The sequence below is a fragment of the Plutella xylostella genome, chromosome 28 (genome assembly GCF_932276165.1).
Source record: "Plutella xylostella chromosome 28, ilPluXylo3.1, whole genome shotgun sequence".
Taxonomy (NCBI): Eukaryota; Metazoa; Arthropoda; class Insecta; order Lepidoptera; family Plutellidae; genus Plutella; species Plutella xylostella.
In genome coordinates this window covers 2,657,634-2,684,447 of record NC_064008.1, presented here as the reverse complement: position 1 = coordinate 2,684,447, position 26,814 = coordinate 2,657,634, and the positions used below count along the sequence as shown (strand labels likewise).

General features: G+C 37.5%; 1 protein-coding gene across 1 annotated transcript; it reads right to left on the bottom strand.

Annotated features, from left to right (window-relative positions):
• On the bottom strand, positions 1–25,727 carry LOC105386013 (myb-like protein X). Its single transcript, XM_048631165.1, has 9 exons — positions 25,415–25,727; positions 21,215–21,394; positions 7,463–7,639; positions 6,924–7,085; positions 6,221–6,332; positions 3,440–3,552; positions 2,986–3,080; positions 1,621–1,723; positions 1–1,387 (listed from the first exon to the last, which is right to left on the bottom strand). The coding sequence occupies exons 1-9, from the start codon at positions 25,514–25,516 to the stop codon at positions 551–553; spliced, it is 1,881 nt and encodes a 626-aa protein (XP_048487122.1). The 5' UTR covers positions 25,517–25,727; the 3' UTR covers positions 1–550.
• Between the last annotated feature and the right edge of the window lie 1,087 nt (positions 25,728–26,814).

The following is a 26,814-nucleotide window of genomic DNA, read 5'->3' as shown; positions in this document are numbered from 1 at the left end:
ATTTATTAATTTAATATATAAATTATGCCACATAAACATGCTTCAAATAAATAAACTGATAAAAATACTAAACCAACAATTTAACAGATATATAAACTTTGGCATTGTACAATAAAATAGTTAAAAATTATTATGCAATATTTAAAATTATTCTAAAATGTACTTATTCATTAAAATATGGGGCGTAAATCACAATACTTACACCTGAATTGCACTAAAATTAATTAAAATATTTATGAATTAATCACTGCCCAGATTAAATCCTATTAATTCTAATTATCTAAATGATAAAAATTTAAAAATTACTTATCATATACATACTCATTAAAATTCAACCTACCTCTAAACTTACATCCAATATTGGAAGGAATCCATTACAAATTCACCTTTCTATGATAAGTCTTCAAAAGACATCACATTCAGAAATATCCCTATAAGAACTTGGTCAAAGATAATAAGAATGGTTTCTACCCCACACCCTGAGTTCACAAAAAGGGACAAATCAAACCCACCTTCCTGGATAAATCACCAATAACGGTTATTAATGAATTCAAACATCACTCTTCTTATCCAACATTTTATCCAATTTCAACTGTTCAAGTTGTAATTGTCTCCTTATAGAGCCGAGTTGCGTTAGAATACTCACATTTTTCCCTTCATTTGTAGGCAAAGACTTTAGCACATTCTTTTTAACCGCTGGTATTTTCCATTTGTTTTCTAATTTCTTCATCGCTTCGCTTGTTTTAGCTGCAGTTACCACTTCGTCATCATCTATAATTATTTTCGGCGAATGCCTCAAAACGGGTATAGGCGTTTCGTCTAAATCCCTCTCTTTGACTATCAAGTCTTTTATATCTTTCCTTAGGAATGATGGCTCGTATGTTCTCACGTCTTTTGGCGGGTTGTGTACTAATGCTTTTTCAACAACCGTTTTAGAATTAACTGTAGAATTGTCTTCGAAATCTGGATCAAAACTAAACCGCCTAGTTCCTAACACTTCTTGATTTTTTATCGAATATTCAGAGTTCGATTTGAACAAATCTTTGCTAGAGACCTCAGATTTGGCGTAGTTGCTCAGTCCGTTGAACATAAGACTCTCTGTGCTTGGATTGAGGTTGGTTCTTAAGTATTTATCTACATCGTAGTTTGGGGAAAAGATGGAGTTATCTGGAATATTAGTGGAAAAGGTTGGTCTAATTCTATTTTCTGGTGCTTTAGAGTAAAATGTGGGTAGTTTGTGTGTGTTTTCGCTTTTGGACGTGTATATCGTTCTCTTGGGTATGTGTGAGGGCTGCGACGCCGCTCGGAATAAGGATTTCTGTTCTGTTTCTATCTCTTTCTGTAGCGTTGTCCTCTTATTCTCAAACTGTTTGGCGTTTTCTTTCATCTGTGGGAACGGTAATATTTGAAATTACGTTTTGCATTCAATTATTGCCTTATTAGATACAGATACATCATATTCTTGCTAAATAAACACATCACGAATAAATAACAGTGCAAATACAATTACAGTAAAACCAAAAAGTTATATTTCAGTGCAAAAAATGTGGTGTTTACTGCGCCAGCAAAATGGCTCTGACTCAGCATGTGCTGTACAGTCTATAAGATGCTATCACTCACCGCGGTCGTCACATCCTCGTTCTTCTTCACCTCCTTGTCTTGAGCGGTCCTCAGCATCCTGAGCTGTTCCTCCAAGCGACGCATCTCCGCTTGTTCTAGCAACCTGTAAGGAATTAGTATAGATGAGAGACTGAGAACATTCCAGCAATCTGGAGGATAAGGACATGGTGTAGATGCGTGACCTAGAGAACAGGCAGACGTAGCGTGGGACGGCCTCCGGCCCGATGGACGGACGACCGAAGTATCATTTAGTATTTCGATAGAGCTTTATTGGTTATTAAAATAATGGACGAGTGTTGAAACGTATAGGTTACATCGAAAGAGAGGTTTTATAAGTTTTACGTATGTCTGTAGTCATATAACTTCTTTTGTTTGGGAAGTGGCTCGTATACTTCTATGGTTAAACCATCAAAAGCAATGTACCTACTAAATATTTATAAAAATAGTTTACTACTGTACAGTTCCCCAAAATTGATAATGCACATAGAAATCTTCGTCATTGTTCGGCAACGGTCGTATTCCCGAGCGTTAGAAAACTATTATGTATTTAGAGTGGTTAAGTGCATTTTTTTCATGAAATTTTAGTAGAATTATGTAATTGGTGCTAAAAGAGATAATTGATTTATCAGTAACGACATTTGATTCGATAATTCATAATATTCCATAATATTAAAATTTACTTCTAAAATGTTACAGTAGGTACTTTTCAAGTGTCTTACTGAAGCTGATGTAAAGATGGATGAAAGAAGGTTTGAATAACACAAGGTTTATATTATAAGGAGAAATGGATTTCAAACACAGGTTTATATAAAAAAATTGAAATCTCAGTTCAAAAGTATTAACAGCACTGATTATTTCACATTAATAAAAATGTTTACATTTAAATCTCAGTTCAAAAGTATTTACAGCGCTGATCATTCACAATAATATTACAATTACAAACTTGGTCTTTTGGGTGTGGCTTTATTGGCAAAGTGAAGTCTATCAATGTGTCGCATATTTTATTCTTAAATGTGCCTCATAATATGGCATCGTCAAAAATAATTAAAGTTGAAATTAAATTCACATTTGAAAAAAATAACAAGAACGATGTGTAATTGCAGCTCTATATAATTCCACAAAAGTAATATTGATCTTGACCTTGAGACCCTTGACTGATCGGTGACAGCCACCGACCGCCCAAATTGTTTTCGATTATGTGTCACATGATACTGACTACTATTTCTTTCGAACAAGGATCAAAATGCAAGTGCTTTGTTTAAGGCACTGATTCGGGTGTTTCCGGGAATACGACAGTTTGCGAAGATTTGCATGCGCATTATTAATATGGGAGAACTGTACATTATGGTATGCATTTTAACTCACTTTTCTCTCGCTTTTCTTTCCTCTCGTATCCTCTGTTGTTCCTCGATCTGATTCTTGAGATCTTGCTGGTAGTATTGTTTTCTTTTTGCTGCTTCCTGGAAAATTTACATTTATATTTCTATACAATGAAACATAATATTATGTTATGTTTTAAATAATTTATTTAAAATAAACAAAGACTTTTACAAACATATTTCACCATTCACTTAAGGTTCGAAACCAATAAAATATTTTAAATTTTCTACCAGTTACAAGGAATATAATATACTATCCCCCTTGTTCATAGAAAAGTTACTTATGGGACATTTCAGCTATTGAACTTTTTGTCCCTCTCTGTCAAAGAACAATTATGTATAGTAAGCCGATAGGCGGTGATATAGGCGATCATTCTGAGTAAGCTCAATCACCTCTTCCGGCTTACTATACCACTTATACAACACCCTGTATATCTCACTTGTTCAGCCTTCTGGTTCCTCATCTGTATGGCGTCGGCGTCTAGAAGCGAGGGCGCGCGCGTGTGCGTCAGGTCCGACATCAACTTGGCGCGGTTCGACTTGCCGGCTCGGTCTGAGGAATTGTTAAGTTATAGGTTATTATTATGGGGAAATTGGAGGAATAAAATTAATAATGTCATGACTTGGAAATTCTCTATTCAGCCCATAGGTGAAAACTTGATAAACATAATTTATAGTTGTAGTGTAGGTATAGATGTCAGATAGGGGTTCCCCTCATCTGGCCTAATCTTTATTGTCCTAAACTCGTTTCGCATAACTCGTAATTTCTAAACTTTTTTGGTAGAATCATCACTTTGCCAAGTCTTATGTGGCATAAGACTCGTTTGGTCTAAAACTCTTTTGGCACAAACTTGAAACACCTAAGTCTCGTTTGCTCTAATTGTTCGTATTGGTATAATCTTGTTTCTCCTAATATTATCTTTACAAATACTATATTAAGTATGTTTTAAATGTACAAATTGTGGTATTTTTCTCCTACATCCCGAACCAAAATATCGAAAGTGAATGACCATTATAATTATTACAAACGCCATTAAACCTATGGAATCGAAACCTAAAGATAGGTGCGACGACGAGCAAAGCGAGGAGGAGCGTGTTAGGTGCACATTTTCGTCAAAAGCAAAGCGGAGCGCAGCGAAGCGGAGCGGAGCGTTTCCCACTTAGCGGCCACAATACAAGGCACCAGTTTGCGCTATGTAGGGACTAGTAGTAGGCAGACGCTCCATCAAAGTTAAAGCCAATCTAATATTATTACTTTATATAACCTATGCCATAGCATTATTAGGCTATTCAAGATTTGGCTATACCATTATTAGGCTAAACAAGATTATGCGAAATATCATCATCAGCCAATAATCATCCACTGCTGGACATAGGCCTCTCCCAAGGAGCGCCACAACACTTGGTCCTCGCCCTTCCTCATCCAACCACTACCCGCCACCCGCCTAAGGTGGTCAGTCCAGCGGGCAGGAGGGCGTCCCACGCTGCGTTTGCCTGTTCGTGGTCTCCACTCGAGAACTCGTCTACCCCAACGGTTATCGGTTCTTCGGCAGATATGACCAGCCCACTGCCACTTCAGCTTGCATATTTTGACAGCTATGTCGGTAACCTTAGTCCTCTGACGGATAACCTCATTTCTGATACGATCCATCAGAGAAACCCCAAGCATAGCTCTCTCCATAGCACGCTGAGCGACTTTAAATCGGTGGACCAGTCCTACCGTCAGTGTCCACGTCTCTGCACCATACGTCATCACTGGCAGGACGCACTGGTTGAAGACTTTTGTCTTCAGGCTCCGAGGAATGGCCGAGGAGAATATGTGACGAAGTTTCCCGAATGCAGCCCAACCCAGTTGGATGCGCCTTGCAGCCTCCTTGTCGAAGTTGCTTCTGCCTAGCCGAATAGTCTGCCCGAGGTAGACATATTCTTGCACAACTTCGATTGTTGCCTCACCAACGGCGACCGGCTCCGGTTTGATGTGAGCATTGTACATGACTTTCGTATTGTCCAAGTTCATACCGAGGCCAACACGTCGGGAAGCAGCATTTAGGCCACTTAGCATCGAGCTGAGTTCCTGCAGAGATTCTGCCATAATAACGATGTCGTCCGCGAAGCGGAGGTGTGACATGTACTCGCCATTTATACATATGCCATGTCCTTTCCAGTCCAACGTCTTAAAGACATCTTCCAATGCATTGGTGAACAGTTTCGGAGATATCACATCCCCCTGTCTCACTCCACGTTGCAGTTGGATAGGTCTTGTCTTGTGGTCCTGTACTTGGACAGTCATAGTAGCGGCATTGTACAGACATCTCAACACCTCGATATAGCGCCAATCGATTTGGCATCTCTGCAAGGATTCCAAAACTGCCCAGGTCTCGATGGAGTCGAAGGCTTTTTCATAGTCAACAAAGGCTAGACACAGAGGCTGATTATACTCTTCGGATATTATGAAAGAAAGAAAGAAAAATATTTTTATTTGTCTCCATAACACATATTAAAATGAAAATAAACTAAAACTAATAATAAATTAGAGACAAAAAGGGGCAGACTCAGCATCTGCTGCGAGCTGCAGGGCAGCAACGCAACGCTGTTTTTCAGCCTGTCCCTGTGCATGCACTTACGTTAAACATAATTATGCAAACAAACAACGGAACTTGTAATAAACACACTATATATAAACAATAGTAAACAGTATATTGCATCGCTTAAATCAAAATATAATAATAACATCAGGTGTCCATAAAAGTTTTCTCAACAATACGGCTTTTAACAATTATTTTGGATATTGAAATAAATTCTTCTCAAATGCTTTTTAAAAGTCATATTTGTCATTGCGAAATAACTTTTTACTAAAAGAGATTTATGCCATACGATTTTCGGCGAAACGAGATTTTGACCAAACGTTACTATGCAATACGAGATTAGGCAAATAAATCTTAGGCCAAAAAAGGTAGAAAGATAGTTAAGTTATACTTTAAAAATAAATAAATAGATATACCTAGTCTAGCGCCTAGTTTCTGAAATGTAAAATTATATCCTGCTCATTCACAACTCCTGTATGATTGTTTAGATATCTATCTGGCTGATTACACATAATATCCACAAATCTATGCTTCCCTGGGAGGTCACTACATAAATCTTACCAGGTACCTGCAATCGGAACGCTCTATACAATGAGTCAGTTTTTCGCTTTCTATGTAAGTTTATTATGTATTTACCTTCATAATGTTCCCTAATGAAGCACCCAGCCGGGTTGATGTGTCGCTCTGCTGTCTGCACGGTGCGAGGAGAGAGCTCTCTCTCCGCTTGTGTCTTGTGTTCTTTGTGGAGCTGAAACGAGATAGCTTCTTTGAGTTATGCGATCCTGGTACTTTCTTTCATGATGATTAGTTTATTTCAGTTATGCGATCCTGATACCCACGACCATAATGCGAATTATTTAAACTTCAGTTGGTGGCATTTGGCGTGACTGTAACGAAATTGCGCCTGTATTTTATGCGACCCTGGTACACAACTACACATCCTATCATGAGAGATGAACAAAATGGCCGTCTTTCGAATCGACAAGAGTGCGAGCGGTACCTTTAGCACCAATGGCGTAGCCCAGTTTTTACACATTCCTTATGGTTTATAAGATCCTATTACTAGAGTGTAAAAGAGAACTATAAAGCTAAAGACTGGTCCCTAACGAAGCAGACAAGAGCCAACCCTGTGTGTGAGTGTGATTCAAAACACAATTTACACTGAGGTATACATAAAAACACGGCAGAACAAGTTACTAAACTAACACCAATTTTATGGATATAATTAATCAATCAAACTTACATGAAAGAAGTCAGCCTCATCAGTTTGCACGCCAACAGAGTAATTTTTCTTCCAGCCATTCGTCTGAACACCTGTATCCACTTTATTATAACTAACTTTTCTACTCTCATAGCTTTCTGCGAAGGCATTTTGTTTTTCTCTCGTACGGATATCGCTGTGCCGTTCTAGCTGCAGTCTTTCTATGTCTCTTTCTCTTTCCTCGCGCTCTCGCCGCTCTCTTTCCGCTTGTTCCTTTTCTTCTTGCTTCTTTCTCGCTTGCTGGAATAGAAGAGATGGTCAGTTTAGTTATGGGTGTCTGGTATTTTTTAAATGATCTTCTGATTTTAAGCTGTCTTTTTATTACTTACTCTTCTAGTGTAAGAAAATATGTAGGTATTTATTTTTACACCGAACTGCTGAGTAAACATCATATCATAATATTGACGTGGTGGAAATGATTTTACAACACTAGTGCCACGCACGACAGACAGTAAATAAGAAGAGAAATAAACGGCACCATCTTTCGATTGCGTATACGCTTTAGCCTTGCGCAGAAAATCTTACTGAATTACATAGCTGAAACCATGGACGTGATAAGTACTTACTAAGTACTTATTACTTCCACGGCTGAAACTTAAAGAATACAAATTCCTTACCTGATCCAGATACTCCTTATACTCCCTCTGCCGGAGTCTCCTAAGCGTCTTGCTCCTCTGCTCATAGTCTCCTAGTCCGAGGAAGGCGTCTCTGTGGCGAGGCGCCGCGCCGCGCAGCGCCGGGTTGTTGGGGGAGTACTCTCCTGTCTTCAGCATGACCGGCAGCCCTATGTAGCGCTGGAAGGAGGAGCCTGGTAGGTTATGTTGCCTTGGTACTTTTGCGAGGGAATACGGATATAGAGGGTATTAGATACTGTCAGGTTATGCTGCCTTGGTACTTTTGCGGGGCAGACAGAGTTTAGAGCGCTAGAAGAAGGAAATAGGCTGTTTGGTTATGCTGCCTTGGTATCTTTGAGGTGCGGACGCTATGAAATTTATCATTGAAATGTTTATATCTAAGTATGTAGAGGTAGGTAGGTACCATTCAACTTTAAAAAAACCGAGTGGTTATTTAGGTATATACTATTTTTTTCCGGTATTTTTCACGAGAAACCGTATTAATTAACTCAATATGTAGCTTTTTCCGTAGCGCCTTGTTTATTATTCCTAGTTTACACGTAATTCTTGTCAGTTTTGCTATTTTAGTGACAATAAAGATACCATGGTACCTTTGAGGTGCAGACGCTATGAAATTTATCACTGATATGTTTGTATCTCTAATTATGTAGAGTTGTTGATAGAGTACTCTCCTGTCTTCAGCATGACAGGCAGCCCTATGTAGCGCTGGAAGGAGTAGCCTGGTGGGTTATGTTGCCTTGGCAGACAGATAGTAGCGCTGTAGCGCTGCCGCTGGAGGGCAATAGGAAATTTATAGTCTATGGGTTATGCTGCCTTGGTACATTTGCGGGGTAATGTTGATCTAAGCTCTGAAATTTATCACAGTAGCCATAGTAATATGCTTATGCTGTATGTTTGTAGCTAATCAAATTAACTAAAAACTGCTGAACGAATTTCAAAAATTGATTATTTTTCAGTACCTACCAAGCAATATTATCCCTGAATGCTCTAGGGTATTTTACATCCCAGAACTCTCATGGGAAACCTTTAAAAGGCGATGGGACGCGTACGCGAAAAATAAGGTATTATCAGAATCTATAGATTTCAAACAAAGCCATCGTTCATATTGATATATTAAGACACTGCGAATATTCGTCCTTGATTGAACCATTGCGTGAATAGCTAACAGATAACAAATGAAGCAAGGGGAACATCCACCCTGCTATAACAGCCCTTTGTCATGAAAGCCATAAGAAATTCTGCTCGAACGTCGAAATTTTACCAAACAGCGGAATTATATTAATCGGTATACGGAGGTGGGTGATCCATAACAAAATCAAGGTCGGAAATATTAATTTTGACGAAAAAAATATGGTCTTCTAAATGATTTATAAGTAACATATTTTTTTAACTAAATACGAAATTAAGCTTTACTTGACACCTCAATCTGTCTTGTTAATCAAGAAACAAGAGAATGTGGCCTGTGTTTGAGGTGTTTTATGATTATTAATTTATTATGTAGGTATGTTAAGGGGAAACGCCAAGACCTAACTTATTTAACGTATGCATGCAGGGATATTTTTAAAGATTAGGGAAAGTAAAATAACAATAGTCCTAGTACATACCTGTGTATGAAAATATATCGTAACAAAGTATTCGAATTTCAACACTAAACAAACTGCGCAGTTTAGTTACGATAAAAGTAGGTATTAATTAGACTTACACACTTTTTAATAGTGATTATTACAAAACTAGCTGTTCCCGCGCGCTTCGCTTCGCCCTAAATAGTTTTCCCGTGGGATTTCCGGGATAAAAAGTAGCCTACGTTTTTTCCCAGGGTCTAGACCGTTTGTATACCAAATTTCATTCAAATCCGTTCAGTAGTTTTGGCGTGAAAGAGTAACAGACAGACAGACAGACAGACACAGTTACTTTCGCATTTATAATATTAGTAAGGATAATTGGTAATTGTAAACCGAAAGAGGATGAACTTAAAAAAAAATGACTTTTGCTACTTTACATTGAATCATTTCCATTGTATCTAATTTCTAGATTCACACAAACTTCCCCTTAACGTCGCGTGCCTGTGACTTATTAATCTATCTTCCAGTTAATAACTTGATTACGTTTAACGAACTAACTTACAATATACTACGGAGAGCAGAAATTGGTCAAGCGTGTGCCACACAGTGAAGAAATGGGTTCCGTACTCTTTTGTAGTTAATTTAAAAAGGGTTAATTTGAAAAGGTTGGAAGGATAGCTTACTCTAGACTACATATCACTCAAGCAACATGTGTATGTAATGGTGAAATAGTTTTTGTAATAAAATATTTCATTTTTATTACAATAAGGTATTTAGTGTAAAATTACATTTAGACCCTGAGATAGAAAGATGTAGCTAATGCCGTTATTGGGTACACTACTTTTGAAATAGAAAACAAGGAATTAGCGTGGGACGCCTTTCTGCCCACTGGATAGACCATAGCCGGTAGTGTCTGGATGCGAATGTGGGAGGCCAGAGTGTTGAGTTTATCTACAGGATGAGTATATCACTAGTTATCCTAACTAATATTATAAACGCGAAATAAACTGTGTCTGTCTGTCTGTTACTCTTTCACGCCAAAACTACTGAACGGATTTGAATGAAATTTGGTATACATACGGTCTAGACTCTGGGAAAGAACATAGGCTACTTTTTATCCCGGAATTCCCACGGAAAACTTTTTAAGGCGAAGCCAAGCGCGCGGAAACAGCTAGTTTCCTATAAATATAATAAATAGCCTAGGTATATGGTGATCCAGGGTGTAAGCTTTCTGTATGCGAAATATTATCAAATTCTGTTAAGTAGTTTTGGCGTGAAAGAGCAACAAACATGTACACTCATACTTTCGCGTTCATAATATTAGTAGGATCCTGAGTAAACTTGATAAATGCGTGGAAGATGATAACAGAGGTCATAATAATCCATGTTCATTTGAAACAATTTATTCAATTCAATCGTTGTCTTACAAAACTACATGAGTTCAGTTCAGTACCTACCTACACATCTTAAACTTGTGGCGTTAAATAAATGGCAAATCATCATCAATTTCATAGATAGTGCTTCACATAATAACAACTCATGAATACCACACTCGACACCCTTTACACACCATCCAACATTAGCAATCGACAATCTTTTAACAGCGCTGCCATCTGACATAACTTTCTAGCATCTGACAGATGCTTGTTGACGGATGGTCAGCGCTGTGGATTCATAATGATTAAATTTAATTATTTATTATTATTTATTTATAACACCCACACACATTAATGCCGATGGCGGTACGTAAGGTGAACGAGAAATGTATAAATTTTGCACATTTCACCACGGAACCCTACTACGAAGAAAGTCAAGTTTTTACCGCTGTTTATAATTATAATGTGTGTGTCAAAACATGCAGATTACTATGATGGATGCGATAAGCGTATTGGGTTCACGTGATAGACGTTTTCCATCGATTATAGTTTTTATGCTGGACTTTGCTTTGCCATTTTTCTAGTGAGCTAAAATACTGTCAAAAGTCTATTTTAAAAGTAAAGGTTTGAAAATTACAAAAGTGTCTTTATATTAAGTGCCAATTTCTCCATTGTCGGTTATCTAACCGACAGGGATTGATTTATAAATTAAACGTGATTTCCATATAAAATTCATGACAGATGTGTCAAAAGTTAACCACTACCACTACTCCCTGGTTATGCTCTAACCGAGAATGGAGAAATTGGCACTAAGCTAGCTATGAACCTGACTATATAATTTATAAATATTGATCTGTGTATTTATTTTATGCTAAGCTAAATACCTACTCAGAAACCGATATTATTATCCCTAAAACCAGATTTATCAAAGGCATTAAAATGTTAAATAAGGTTCAATAACATCTGCAGAATTTAAGCTTTCATCTCCTACCTGAGCTTTATGCGTGTTTTGAGACCATTTTAATATATTATTAATAAAGGAAATAAGCTAATATTTTTATAACACATGCGAAAAGCTCAGAAAATTCGAGTCGAGGCCAAATAGCAAATGTAACCTTCATTTGCAGACAAAAGTACATTAACAAACTTTAGTAACACGAAATATTTAAACAATTAACCCTCATACGGAAGGACCATTCTGCTTAAACATATATTATGTACGTACGTAATTTATACATTTCTATAAGTTTAGACCAAATATGCCAAATATCCTAAGGGAAAATTTCCTAGATACTGTAATACCATTACCATCATCGTTAATCAGTGAAATCGCAATCATTCATATTATTAATTTGTAGGACTCTTACCACTGCACTAAGTATTGGAGCAGAAAAAAAACTTATTTCACTGAAGAGGCTCCAATAATTCCCCATTGTTTACCAGAATCGAAACACTGAAAGCCTTGGGCGGGGCGTTACAAACTTTGTGCCATTTTAACAGTTTCAAGAATACTGGAATCGCCTGTCGACACGAAACTTAGTGTCCGGACTTAATGCCTAGTTCTGTCTAGTGTTTAAAATGTAGGGCGTGTTAAAGATGACCTAGATTATCATCAGCTGAAACTATTGGGGGTGACAGCTTAAGTAATTAGGTACTGAATAAGTAAAACAGTGTCGTTAAACGTTACAACTTCCATAGATAGACAACGCTAACTCGGCAACGGGTAAAATATGGGCGATTACTTTTTCTTTAACTCGTGACCATGTAATAACTGTAATGTATGGCAGACTTATTAATATTTTTCTCTGTATAATATTAATTTACCACGTGTACGCGTAAATGCAAATTTTAACCTATTTTTTTAGGTCGTCACACACTCTTATTAAAAAGGGTGAATTGACAAAGGGTTTTAGTTTAACATACCTATTGTAATGTAATTATATCACAAATGTCATTTAGGTATTTTTTGTAAACTCGAAAACATATAAAATTATCTTCATCATCAGCTCAGCTTCATCCACTTCTGGATTGTCCTCGGCGTTCCTCATCCAGCCACTACCAGCTACCTGTCTAAGGTCGTCGGTCCAGTGGCGTTACCACCATCGAACATTAGAAATTAACAATCCATAAGCAGCGGCAGCGTCGCTCGTTGGTTAAATCTGACGTTACCTGTATCGATCTGACAGATGTTTGACAGTCGAGCGACGCCGCTTATGGATTGTTAATTCCTAATCATTTGCTAATGTGTCGGTCTTGGTGCGGTAGCAGCTAGTATTCCATGCTACGCTTGCCCGTTCGTGGTCTCCTAACCCCAAGCCACCATAATTAGCATAATTAATAAGTAATTATTTAAACTAAATTGGTAAGAACGTAAATATAAAAACCAACAATTATACAAACAGGAAGTAGATAGTACTGTCTCGGAAGTAAAATTTATAAGTAGGTATACATTGTTTGTTGCAATACCGCACCGCTGTAGATTGGTATCTGCAAAAGGCTACAGGCTACAACGAATGGCGGAATAGCAAAAACGCAATGGCACTGTCCGTAAAAGTGAACAACAGAATATGGACATCTTCCAACACTATAGAGGGATATGGCATCTCCACGCTGGGAAGGCGGGTGGGAGATTATAAAACAATAGACATTAGTGCCAATTTGTCCGTAGTCGGTTATCTAACCGACGGGATTAGTTAATCATTTATACGTCATCTCCATATAAAATTGTTGACAGATATGTCAGAAGTCAGCCACTAATACCTGGTTATGCTCTAACCGACTATGGAGAAATTGGCACTTAGACATCCAAGATCCGAGAGGGAATATTTTTAAATAAATTACCTACTGCCACAGCCGAGCCGGGTCCGAACTCGGGACCTTCAGCATGTCAGATTCTGTAACCACTGCGTCGAATGACATAGATAAACATATAGGGCATTTGTCAAAATGGAATCTAAATTAGGTATTGTAAAATAAGTGGCTATTGACAACACACGAAAAAGATATGAAAATTCTCCACCAAATGCTGGGTGCAGCAATGCACCTCTGCCTACCCCGCAAGGGAGTACAAGGCGTGACTGTGTGTTTTTTTCCAAAATACAAAACTTACCAGCAAACTCACACTACTGACACAAAAAAATATCTGTACATCTCTTTATAATTTTATCACGAAACAACTTTTATTCACAAAACACGTAAGTAACTGAAACACCAATAAATGTCAACATCGAAGTCTATAACTTTCTAGCACACGTCTGGAGCTTGGAGTCACGATCACGAAACTGCTCAATAAGTCTGCGGCCCTGGTAGCCGGGCTGAATAATGAAGACGCGAGGCAAGGGGTTGGAAGACGAAATACGTTTTAGGTAAGGGAAAATTCATTTCAGTACTAGGTATAGGATTCGTCTAGTCTAGATACTATACATGTCTTAGGGCTGATTTTTCAATGGTCAGATAAGTGTTATCTGACCATTGAAAAATGCTAAACCATTTATTTTACTTTACGTTGTGACAGATATTTGTTCTCGATTCTTGGATGTGCTCGAATGTTCCATCCATATAATATGCACCTCTGCCTACCCATCAATCAGACTATGTAACTTGATCAATTTTCCTGTTTCATTTCCTATTTTATTATACACATACCTAAGCTTGTTACTTTCAGGCAGCAGCTACATTAATAAATCAAACAGGGCTTGGTTTTTATCTAATGAGCACATTGAAAACATTGTGTCCCATCCCCATTCTTGGTCAAGTTACGTGAACCACAGTATACAGTTATTATTCTGTTTTGGTGTACAAATAAAGTGTATTCTATCTATCTATCTATACAAGGTGTGAGTTTTACAATTAAAAGTGTTACAAATTATATTGCTCTCATTAAACCGAACCACCCTTAACGCCTGAGGGGTGTGTATGATAAGGTGCGGCAAACTGTGGGCTGGGCCGGCCCATTTACACCTTTATTGCCTCATCGAACTGTTCTATAATATACTTACCTAGGTAGGTAGAAGGATGAGGCATTTATTAAACGCAACATAATATAAGCTAGTCAAAGATTTTAAAAATTGAAAAGTTATTGTAAGTAAAAGTTAATGATGCCAAAAAGTGCACCCTTGATTTTGTAAAGTTTTGTATCTGATGTTACAGATAAGCCGTAAGTTAACAAAAACATTCATAGGCATACCTATATCACCCATATGTAGGTAGTTAGTTTCTATTGTATGCTTATGACCAGCAATGGATGTCGATTAGGCTTCTAATAATAAATTAATTGACCGAGCCTTTGTGAAATGTTATAATAGCTACTCATATTTTGGATAATCGAGAAAAAAATGAAAAATACATCTTCATTTAACCATAAACAGCTAAGTACAGTATAAATAAGTAGGTACAGAAATGACCTACAATGTAAACTGTAGCTACGTAGCTAGGTGTAATGGCCACAGTTTATAGACCAACAAGGTGTGTCCTGATTCACACAGACAACAGACAGACACGCAGATCTAGTGGAAGGGCTAATTGTTGAATATTGTGGACTAGTTCAGTAGGGTGTGTTATTTAGATGAGATTTTCCGCCTATAGGTATGGGGTTATTTTAGTGGCTCGTGGCACTAGTGCTGAAATACAATCACGGGCTATGAAAAGGTACGACTGAGAAAAGCACCGATGTATTCCTAAACCGAAAAGGCTAGCTTAATGACGACTTCTGCAACATTGAAGTACATTTAACATAGCATCCGGGTATTACCAACTAAAAACGCTAATATTTTGTTCAAATTTTAAATTAAATGTTTGAAAAATTTGGTTTGGTGTCGGCATTTTGTGAGTGGAACTTTTTCATTGCCCGTGAGTGTATTAGATTACCGATAGAATGGCAAAGAATAGAATCATAGTGGACTTATCGATGAGCCTATGATGAATTGCTTACAGAGAGAATCACTTTAGCAGTTACCAATATTTGAGGCGACAAAAAATTGTGATCTCACGATTATTACTTCCTACTGTTCTACCAATCAAGTAAATTGTTACGCAGCGGACAGCAGCACAAACATAAAACTATGTACCTAAAACCGACTGTCGCATATGTAGAAGATTAGGCTTTTCAACATACCTAAGCTAAGCTCACCTTTCAATATTCGAAAACCTTCTTACGGTACTTAAATTACATCTTCAGATTACGAGATTTTTAGAACCTTAAATCCTAGAACTCTTTTTAGGTACCTAACGTATTGAAGAAAACCTACAGATGGTATCACAGTTCTACTTAAAAACGCATCAGCGTTATCGCCAGGCCATAAGACCTCGTTTCATTCTGTAAAGAAGGGGAGCAGGGAGCAGTCTGCAACGGATACATTTACTGAATTACTTGACGACCTAAAGTTGATAACAATTCTTTTTATCTGTTATTTTGAATCTGTGTAAATAAATATGTTTTTGTCAAGGACTTCATTATACTAACCTATAACCTAACCAACGTTAAAAACCCCCGACATTCAACGCTGACTTTTCGCATAACCTTTGAACGGCTAAGTTGATTTTGATAAAATATGGCTAAGAACACTCAGGGTAACATTACTAATTACCATAATAAAACAAAAGGGAATACGGTTCAGCTGTTTGGAAGCTACACTACAGACAGATACGTTAAACTTATAACATAAAAGTTTCTAGACTCAGCGGTTTGGGTTGTGCTTTGATCTTAGTCATTTAGGACAAAGGATTATGTATGGATAGCTGTTCCCGCGAGCTTCGCTTCGCCTTAAAAAGTTTTCCCGTGGAAATTCCGGGTTAAAAAGTAGCCTATGTTCTTTCTCAGGGTCTAGACTCTAGGCCATATGTATACCAAATTTCATTCCAATCCGTTCAGTAGTTTTGGCGTGAAAGAGTAACAGACAGACAAACAGACACAGTTACTTTCACATTTATAATATTCGTTAGGACTAGGATTTTGTCGTCATTTAAAAAAAGGTTAATGTGAGATTGTAATACAAAAGCCCCCACAATGGGGTAAATTATACAGGATATTAGCATGATATGGCTTTTATATTCCATGATACAACACTTTCGGATAGCTTTAAGGTCACCGCATAAAAATAGGGCAACAGAAACTCTTATGTAGGTACTTTTAGATTTTTACCGCGAGTTTAGCTTCCCCTTAAATAGTTTTCTTGTTGATATTGTATGAGGAAAAGTAAACTCTACTATACAGTCACGGAAATCTTATTTTTCGGTTTAAAAGCTCTTTGTGTATTGCTATAGATATTATTATAACTGCACTACAGTCTTGTTTCTGCGATCAGGAAATTGATACAAATGCATGCATTTTAGACGCTTAAAATTTATCAAGTATATGTGTCTTATTGTGCGCGTATCGCTTCCCGTGCTACAGGGCCAGGATACAGAAATGCCTATTTATGTCACTCTACGTCTCAGAAATAATTAAGGATGATTTTGAATCGACCTAATAATATAAGTATTACATCAATCACCATTAAATCAAAACTTACAAATATAATAGTACAAAAAGGCTGTCTTATTGCTTAAAGCAATCTCCAGACAACCTTTGGACTTTGGATGGAAGATACGGTACATAAGTATCCTGGATTTGTACCTTACCTTTTGAATTACGAAGCACTATGAAGGATCAAGTTAAAATTTTCAGAGCACAAAATTTACTTCACAGATCAAACCACAACACACCTTTATATCACTATTAAAAAAACCACCACAAAACCTTTAACTTCCACTATTAGTTACTATCGAAATTCCCATCTAAGAATTTCTTCGTAACCGTTAAATTGCTCTTCAAAAATAGAACGCCGTTCAGCAATTTGCAAAGTTTCAGCAACAAAACATGCAACTGCTCTATACGGCTTGTGTTTCGCTTGTGGTTCGGGCGACTGGCTCCTTGGCTCCTTGGATCCGTGCGATCCTGGTACTTTTGCGCTGGATGCGTGGAAATATGCAAAATTATGGAGGATTAAATTTAATTTTGGGTTTCGAAAATCTTTTACTTTATTGGGTATGTATCAAATTAATCATCGACAATTGATAACATTGATGGGTAAGTTTGGGTGACTTTCGTAGGTAGGAATACCAATCTTAATAATCTAGGTTTTTATCGTATACTGTAGTTTTACGTATGCATCCTTAAGAAATCCTTAGGCTCCTCTTGAGAATTCTATACTTAATAAATATTTAATTCTGTCTGACCCTATTTTGTGATACCTAGTAATAGTTTCAGCAACGCAATGGCGGACTGGACTGTGAAGCTTAAAACTTAATAAATAGATTAAATACTTCTGAAAGCTTTACGAAGGCGAGTTGAGAGATTGCCAGAGTACCAGAAAATCTAGGAGGATTATTATAAAAACTAATGGACGTTGAAATGTTACGGCAATTATATCAAATTGTTATTGAAAGGATTATTTGATTTTAATGAAACATGATTATGCCCAGTTTATTAAATATATATTAAATTTATATATAGTCCGCCTTTTTAAACTGGAACAAGACATAAATTTTGCACCCATCTTTAGCAAGGTTTGTATTAGTCCCTACCTACCTAGAAATAAATGAATCATTTTCTAAACTGTCCTAACATTACTGGTAGACAGGGAGGTCACTCTACTCGTATCCTACGAAAAACTAAGTTAAAAACGCTCGCTGCTGCGCTAACCACGACTCGTCTTATTTAGCCTTCCAAATAGCACTTCCACAGCATTCGTTCGTTATATTTTTCAAAGGTAGAGCAAACCTCCAGATAAGACTACCTTAAAGAAGCAGGTAGTTATGTAGTCTAATGAACTTTAAATGTGGGGACAAGAACCTTACTGACATTAATGTATTCACGAAGGGTAAAAACATGTTTGTCGTTCGTTGTTCTTAGCTCCACGGCAAAAATAATATTGGGTGTGGGTGGATCTCAATCTGTTTGAATTAGTTAGACTTGATACGATGATTTGCAAGTTGCTTATGCTATAGCAAGAAATATACATAGGATGGTATTCTTTATTAAAACACTAAACATACATACATGTGTGTGTGAGATGTCCCCACATATTTATACATGAAATATACCTCTAGTCCTCTAGATCAGTGTTTTTCAACCTGTGGGTCGCGACCCCCCGGGGGGTCGCGAAGCTTCTATAGGGGGGTCGCCAAAGGGCGAAAAAACTGGGTACTTTAGTAAAAAAACAATAAAGACAATTAGTATTATTTTATTAAGAAAAACTCTTACTTTAAAAATACTTTTACTTAAAAATTTCTTAAATGCGTTTTAGTACAATAGACCACATCCACACAGTAAGGCAGATTACACAGAAGACCGAAGAATATGATCAGCCTCTGTATCTAGCCTTTTTGGACTATGAAAACGCCTTCAACTCCATCGAGACATGCGCAATTTTGGAAGCGTTGCAGAGATTTCAAATCGACTGGCGGTATATCGAGGTGTTGAGGTGTCTGTACGATGCCGCTGGACATGGCATATGTATAAATGGCAAGTACATGTCACACCTCTGCTTCGCGGACGTCATCGTTATTATGGCAGAATGTCTGCAGGAACTCAGCTGGATGATGGAAGTGGCCTAAATGCTGCTTCCCAACGTGTAGGCTTGGGTTATAACCTTGGACAAGACGAAAGTCATCAATGCTCACATCGAACCGGAGCCGGCTGTGCAAGAATATGTCTACCTCGGGCAGACTATTCGGCTAGGCAGAAGCAAGTTCGACAAGGAGGCTGCAAGGCGCATCCAACTGAAATCCATTCGGGAAACTTCGTCAGTACATATTCTCCTTGGCCATCCCTCAGAGCCTGAATATTTCAACCAGTGCGTCCTGGTAGTGATGACGTACGGTGCAGAGACGTGGGCACTGACGTTAGGAGTAGTCCAGTCGCTCAGCGTGCTATGGAGAGAGCTATGCTTGGGGTTTCTCTGATAAATCGTATCAGAAATGAGGTTTTCCGTCAGTCAGAGGATTAAGATTACTGACATATGTAGCTGTCAAAATATGCAAGCTGAAGTGGTAGTGTGCTGGTAATATCTACCGAAGAACCGATAACCGTTGGGGTAAAAGAGTTCTCGAGTACAGACCACGAATAGGCAAACGTAGCGTGGGAGACCTTCCTGCCTGGTTCAAAGACGACGACTACAAGTATTTATTTTTTAGTAAAGCCAGGTAACTATTTTGTCTTTTTCATTTTCATTTCACCCTTGAAAACTTTTATTCAAGATATTTAAATGCTCATAAAAGTCAGAAAGAAAAAGCTAATTTCCAAAAAGAAATTCCGGGTCGCAATGGCCACACGTATCCGATGTGTGTAATTGTAAAATAAATCGTTTTTAAATCCGTTAAGTATGTCTACTTCGAATCCTAATCATGCAGACCATAAATACGTCGTATGGAATGGATATTGGGAATACTGTAACATACACATACATGATAGAAAAACTGAAAGGGTCAAGGGGGTCGCGAAAATTTTTTTTATACCAGGGGGGTCGCATCATGAAAAAGGTTGAAAAACACTGCTCTAGATAGCTATGTGTGAGAGGGGAATATTTTTTGCTATTTCTCTCTCCATCTCTAGCATGTGAATGGATTTATAGATGGCCAAACATAGATGCTGTAGTAGACCTCAGTAGAGGCCTATATCTAGTAGTAGGCTACGGTTGGCTGATGACAATACCAAAAGACTCCGGGTTTGACGACTTTGACGCCTGGCTCGGGTTAGCCTTACTGACTTATCATTATCCCTAAAACTAGAAAACTAGTAGGTAAGTGTAGGTAAAATAGTATTAAAAATAATAAAGTTATTTATAGGCACTTCATAGTTAGTTTGTTGAAGGTAGTTTCAGTAACACGTATGAATGTGATGTGGGCAGAGGTATGAGGTAATATATATTATTAGTAACCTTGAAACTGATAACACTGAGTTAATTAAGAAGTATTGTGTTGTACATTTGAGGACTAGGGTAAACTAAATAGGTAGTTCCTAAATTTTATGCTACAAGCAGTTTGTTTTTTAACCGACCATAAAAAAGGAGCAGGTTTTCAATTCGTCTGTCCGCTGAGTGTTCAGTATGACGTAAGATAGTGCAAATATTGGCAAACTTAGTTAAAAAGTTGGAAATCATTGCATTGTTATGGTATTCTTGTAGGTACTAGGGTATAAGGATACGTGAACAATTATTACGCGAGGTCATCGGTTCAAAACAAAGCTTACTTCTCAATGTCACACACTGCAGTGGATACGCATTGATAATCCTCATTGAAGAGTAATCTTTAGCACTGATATTTTTAGAGGCAAGATTGCAATGCGCGGATGGGAGGTATCGATGACATCTGAAAGATGGGATGAGCTCATGCGCGGTAATTTTATGTACCTATTACTACCTATTTGACTTAGGTACTACGGAGTACCAACCTAATGCCTATGTTTTATAGGAAAACTTATCTGCATAATAACTAGTAAGTATATGAACTGTTAACAGCCTATATTGTCCATTAAACCGGCTTCACAGTCAATCAGAGTTTCGTCATTTTAAGGGATCTAGCTGACAGACTTCTCGATCTTAAAAACTTCGACTGTTACGCCGAGGGTCCCTATTTCGTTCCGACAGGGCCAGAAATTTATTTAGAAATTAGACGTTCCCGAAGGATGGCAATATAGGCTCATCTCTTATTACAGGGCCTATCATAACATTGGCCTAAAGCAACAACGGTGCAGCAATTTACCTTTGCCTACCCGCCTAAGTAACTACTAACTGTAAGTACATAATATAGGTACATACCCGTATATAACGCTCTAAGTCCGGTGGTATGCCCTCATCAGTGTCTTCTCTGGCCGCCTCACCAGCCGCGGCGTCAGTCGTCTCATGGCGCTTGTTAAGTGGACAGTCCTGTGTGAACTTCACTTGTTTTGGCGACGCCTCTGAAGGGATCGGGGCTGGAGTCTGCTTTTCATTTTGTAGCTGGAAGAAAATACAATTTATTAAGACTACTGAAATTCATATTTAGCTGCTGTCTACGAGCTTCACTGTGGAAAATTTAAAACCAAAAGTATCCAACTTCATAATATATCTATGTTTATCCATGGTATCTTCCGGTATACCTAGATACTATTTAAGGCCCTGTTTCACATTGTATGGTTAGTGGCTACCTGTGACATAAAATACATGCTGTCACTATCTGTTATTATTATTTTGACTAACCAGACATTGTGAAACAAGGCCTAAATTTCAAGTCCGTTCAGTAATTTTACGTGAAGGAGCGACTTGATTGTACCTATTTGTAGCATAAATAGGTTGTGTTGGGGGGTTGGGTAGATCGCTGGTATCCCAATTCCGAAACACAATGGTTGTACGAAAAAGGCGTAAGTCGATCCCACACGACAACACGACATCTACAGCAAAACGCGAAACGGCACGTTAAACCAAAAGTGGACCTTGGCCTATGTTGGGGTATGGTATGTGTGTGTAGATATAGTATACCTATTAATAATTTCATACACATAATGTAGGTACTTATTTGATACAGATTAAAACCTTGCTTATCTATAACGATGTCAGGGGCAGTATTTGGCATTGGTCTCAAGGGCGTACCCAGGATTTCAGCTAGGGAGGGGCAGCTCATAGGTACCTGTTTCATTTTGCGCAGAGTAGGTAACAAACGTTTTTAATTCCGAAAAAATTACGTTTATTTTATCTTCTAGTGGGTTTGATATTTGAGGTCAGTTTGTCACAAATAGCGGTGAACATTGATCCTGACCTGGTTATGGTATGGGGTGCTAAATGGACTGGGTAACTGGGACTATGGAAGGACTATGGCTCCTGTCTGACCTATACATTCACATACGGATAAAAAGGCAGGGGGTAACTCGTAGACACAGTAAACCCCCAAAAAAGTCGCTAGCACATTACAGTGACGTAGCAGCAAGGGGCAACATGTCATGAGGTACTATGGATGGAGATGTATTCCACAGCTCTCAGGATAATCGAGTTATCGGTCAATATATCCCTATATAATATATACCTTACTGGGTATCACATCCTTCTACGAGCGTTTTTGCTCTAGAGAAACACAACTCAAGCTAGCCAAGCAAAAGGTGGGAGATCCCGTTCCTCTTCAGTGTTCTGCATGGACATCAAGATATTAAAGGCAAGCCAGAGATGAGGAACAGAGGTCCTCCCTCTGGAATCTGATGGGTGGAGTCCCTAATGCCCAACAGCTGGCCAGAAGCTGCCCTGCCCCTTTATGATTATCATTATTATTATTTTCAATAGTTATGTAAAGAGACTGAAACTGAAGATTTGAGCTAATAATGATTTATTTTAATATTTCACCCTTTAAAGTTGTCATTTCTGTGATAGAAGTCAAAACTATCTCATTAGAATAAAAAAATAAGTCAAAAAGCTAAGTTTGTTGCAATGATTGATTTAAGAAAGTGATTAAGTAATTCATATTTTTGTTTTTTATTTCAGTCAATTAAGTAGGTATCCTACGTAAAAGATCGTAATGCACAAATGTGTTTTAGTGGTGTTGAAACCCAGATAGCACGAATGTGCTATGACTTTTCCAGGAAAACGGAAAATATACTTATGTTTTTTTTTATTATTTTTCCCTAGCACTTTTAGGCATATACCTATAAAGCGATATTATGCTTTTTTGAACATAAGTATGATAGAAAAAAATCTCAGGTTTGAAAGGGCTAGGGGGGGGGCAGCTGCCCCCCCCTGCCTCTACCTGGGTACGCCCATGATTGGTCTATGCATGGACAATTGGACATGGAATATGATATGTAGGTAATTAACTGCAGGTGCTTATGCCTATACTGTCTTCTAACCCAAAGGTTGTCTGGAAGAAATCATGTATGAGAACACAGTGAAACTAAGGTTGAAAATCGGTATTTAGTTGGGTTTTTTTATCCCATTTATATTTCTACAAAAACCCTTTTTAAGACAAAGGAAGCTCGCGGAAACCCTAACTAATATTATAAATGCGAAAGTAACTGTGTCTGTCTGTTACTCTTTCACGCCAAAACTACTGAACGGATTTGAATGAAATTTGGTATACATATGGTCTAGAGACCCTGAGAAAGAATATAGGCAACTTTTATCCCGGAATTCCCACGGGAAAACTTTTTAAGGCGCGGGGGAGCAGCTAGTAGCTAATAAAACCTTAACCTATTTTAATGAGCAAGTACCTTGCAAATATTTTATTATCACAAGGCAAGCTTTTAAAAGTCTAGCAAATGAAAATCAGTACCTATAAAATATGTTAAATCGTACTTAATGGTGCTTTATAGCCCACTAATATTACAGCTATTACTGGGCCATAATAATTCACACTTATACAGCATGTTCAAGAAATGTAATTATTATTAGTTAACCCTATTCAATAGAAGTATATTAACCCACTTTTTTCAATGTGTAAAAACCTCTTTTCCAGCATTTAAAGCTATGTAATCTGGGATTCTCAATTGCCTGTATTTAAAAAGTAATTTCCCTTTAACATTACTGTTCACAAAATTGGTACAGTTCTTGGAAAGTTTAGGTTAACAATCCTTGATTGAGTAAAAATGATAAAGTTTTGTAGTTTAACTTTATTTTTTAGATAAAATATACCAAAGTACATGTAAATATTGCAAGCTTCAAGAAATTCTGTACAAGGGCAACATAGCACACTGAGAAGTAAAGAAATAGGCCACAATGAATAAAAACTGTGCTCCACTGGCCATAGCCAGCTGTACATAGAAAAACATGAGCTGCCTACTTCCTCAATTATGCACTAACTGCTCAGAGGCATGGCACATGGTTGTTAAAAGAAAATTTGTATTAGAAATAGATCTTGAATGGTAGTGTTTAAAGAAAATTTCCATTTAAGCCTTGACTAAAAAAGTTTTCTTTTGAGACAAGAGTTCAGCTTTTAAAAAGTCATTGGTTTATTTAGATGTGTGGTGTAAGGGGTCGAAAATTAAGACAGCCTTTAATCTCATTATCATTATACTTAAAAGAGTCAATTTATTTGTTAGTAACATAAATGCATGTAAAAATTTTAGCAAGTTTGTTTCTAAAAATTAAGGAATTTATCCTTATTGTAAAATGAACTTGAAGATTTATGGTATGATCCTAACTTTTTATAATATGGGCAAATCAAAAGCTTTTTAAAAGCCCAATAAATAGAGAGTGGACTACCAAGCTAAAAGTGGTATATTATTAACCTCCTGACACCTGGCGTGCTATGAGTTGGACATTGAAAAAAAATATTATATATAGTTTAAAAAACCTATATTAAAAGTTTTATGGAGTATCCCTGTTATTCCTTTAAAGTTTTATAGAGTACCTATCCCTTAAACAATTTGTTCTTTGCCAGAAAGTGACAAAACAGTGGAGTAGTTAAAACTTTCAATATTTTTTCAATTTAATAACAGTGTAATGATATACCTCTCGGGGTCAGGAGGTTATTAATAAAAAATGGAGAGTATGTGTTTTAAATTAAAATGTTTCAATAAATATTAGTTTAAGTTCTCACACTGAACATTCTCTGTTAATATTCAAAATTAAATAAGTAGTTTAAGGTGTAACATCTGAGCTCAAAGTAAACATAAAAGCTTAAATTTTAAACATAATCCAAGATGAAACAAACTTTGGGAGACAAGGTCGCTAAGCACAATAACAATACAAACATACTTACGATCAAAACAACTTTAATCACTAACTCAACAACAAAAAACTAGACCAAGTTAAAGCACCAAAACGTCCATGTTCTATTATTTACTAAGAAAACAGTGTGCTAAGACTGTATAGTGAATAAACAAACAATTAGGCACACCACTGCACTGGCGAGAATCGATACACTGCCGCCGGCAACCGTCGATGCTAGAAAATCAATAAAACTATGCGATAGAGCGGCAAACTCAACAGGTGTATACTGAATAGTGGGTGAAGAGAGGACCGTGAGATTTGTGATAAAAACTACAAGCAATAACTCACAACAATGGGTTCTGGCGGTGCTAGACCAAGCACGGTTTTCTCCTTCTGTATCTGCCGCTTCTTAGCCGTAATTAGCCTTTCTAAGTCCGTAGACGATAACATTTTAATTGATGGTTTGCGGGGAAAAGTTTCACTTTCGCGCGGATTATTGTAGCAAGTTGGCGGTGTTTTCGGTGAACGGTGATAGAGGTAGATTTAGATTAAATGGTGATTAAATTATAAGAAATTATATTGTTTTCATATTACGGATGTTTGTGGAAATAATTAATTAATACAAAATAAAACTGAACTTTAACACTTTAGCTGAATGAACGTTACATTTTAAAAACATTGACAGTGACAGTGACAGGACTGGCTGGTCACTATTTGACACACAGAATAAACGTGTTCTGTGGTACACAAAGACCACAGGTTAGTTAGACCGTGTGAGCAACTGCTTGATTATTAGTCTCTTCTTCTTCTTCTAGTGCCTCTCCACTACTGGAGGTTGGCGGTCAGCTCTGCATACTCATAGACCCAACATACACATGCATTCTCCACTCCTCTCTATTCTTAGTGATTCTTAAGCTGCGTGCACACCGGGCCAACGAACGCCCAACGAACGCCAACGGTAATCCCAACGATGGATATTTATCATACATAATACAGGGCAGATTGCAGCAACGAAGGCCAACGAAACATGTTCGTTGGCCTTCGTTGGGCCGGTGTGTATGTCGCAGGCATCTGGTTTAATCTCCTGTTTGATTGAACCGCTAGCCCGTTCATTGGATGACGCTACTCAGTTGAATGACTAAAGAACAACTCGTCAAGTGGTTGACTGTAACTTCCAACGTCTTGACTGATCGTTATTCAGCGAAATCGTTAAATGGGATATAGTATAGCAACTTTGTAATGTCTGTTTAGGATGAACATGACCAGACAAGAGTCAACAAAAAGACTATGTTACAAAGCTCTCATCCCACAAATTAACTAAACAATAACAATAAACGTACCTTGATATTGTTGTTCATAATTATCCAGTTTCTGCACATTTTTCTCTGTGAAACTATCTGCCGGCGGTGTAATAATAGGTAAATCCATGTTGTCACACTATTTTAACATAAATAACGCACTTTAAAGCTAATTTATTTGCAAAAAATAACAATACAAGTGCTTTTTGTGTCAGCTGTTCGCTGTTAGACGCCATATTTGTTTTATTCACCACCTGACTGATTTTAAGTCCGCTAACTAGTTGGACGTTTTGTGACGCTTGTACAATCAACGTTCGGCCTAGTCATACAACTGAATAGCGTCATCCAATGAACGGGCTAGCGGTTCAATCAAACAGGAGATTAAACCAGATGCCTGCGACATGTACGCAGCTTTAGCCAAGTCTAATTTTGCTTTTGCGCACATGCAAT

Coding starts and splice junctions, on each gene's coding strand:
- LOC105386013 (XM_048631165.1), bottom strand. CDS start 25,516: ATGTTATCGTCTACGGACTTAGAAAGGCTAATTACGGCTAAGAAGCGG. Junction 7,086..7,462: donor ATAAGGAGTATCTGGATCAG/GTAAGGAATTTG, acceptor CTTCTATTCCAG/CAAGCGAGAAAGAAGCAAGA. Junction 1,388..1,620: donor ACGAGGATGTGACGACCGCG/GTGAGTGATAGC, acceptor CCGTTCCCACAG/ATGAAAGAAAACGCCAAACA.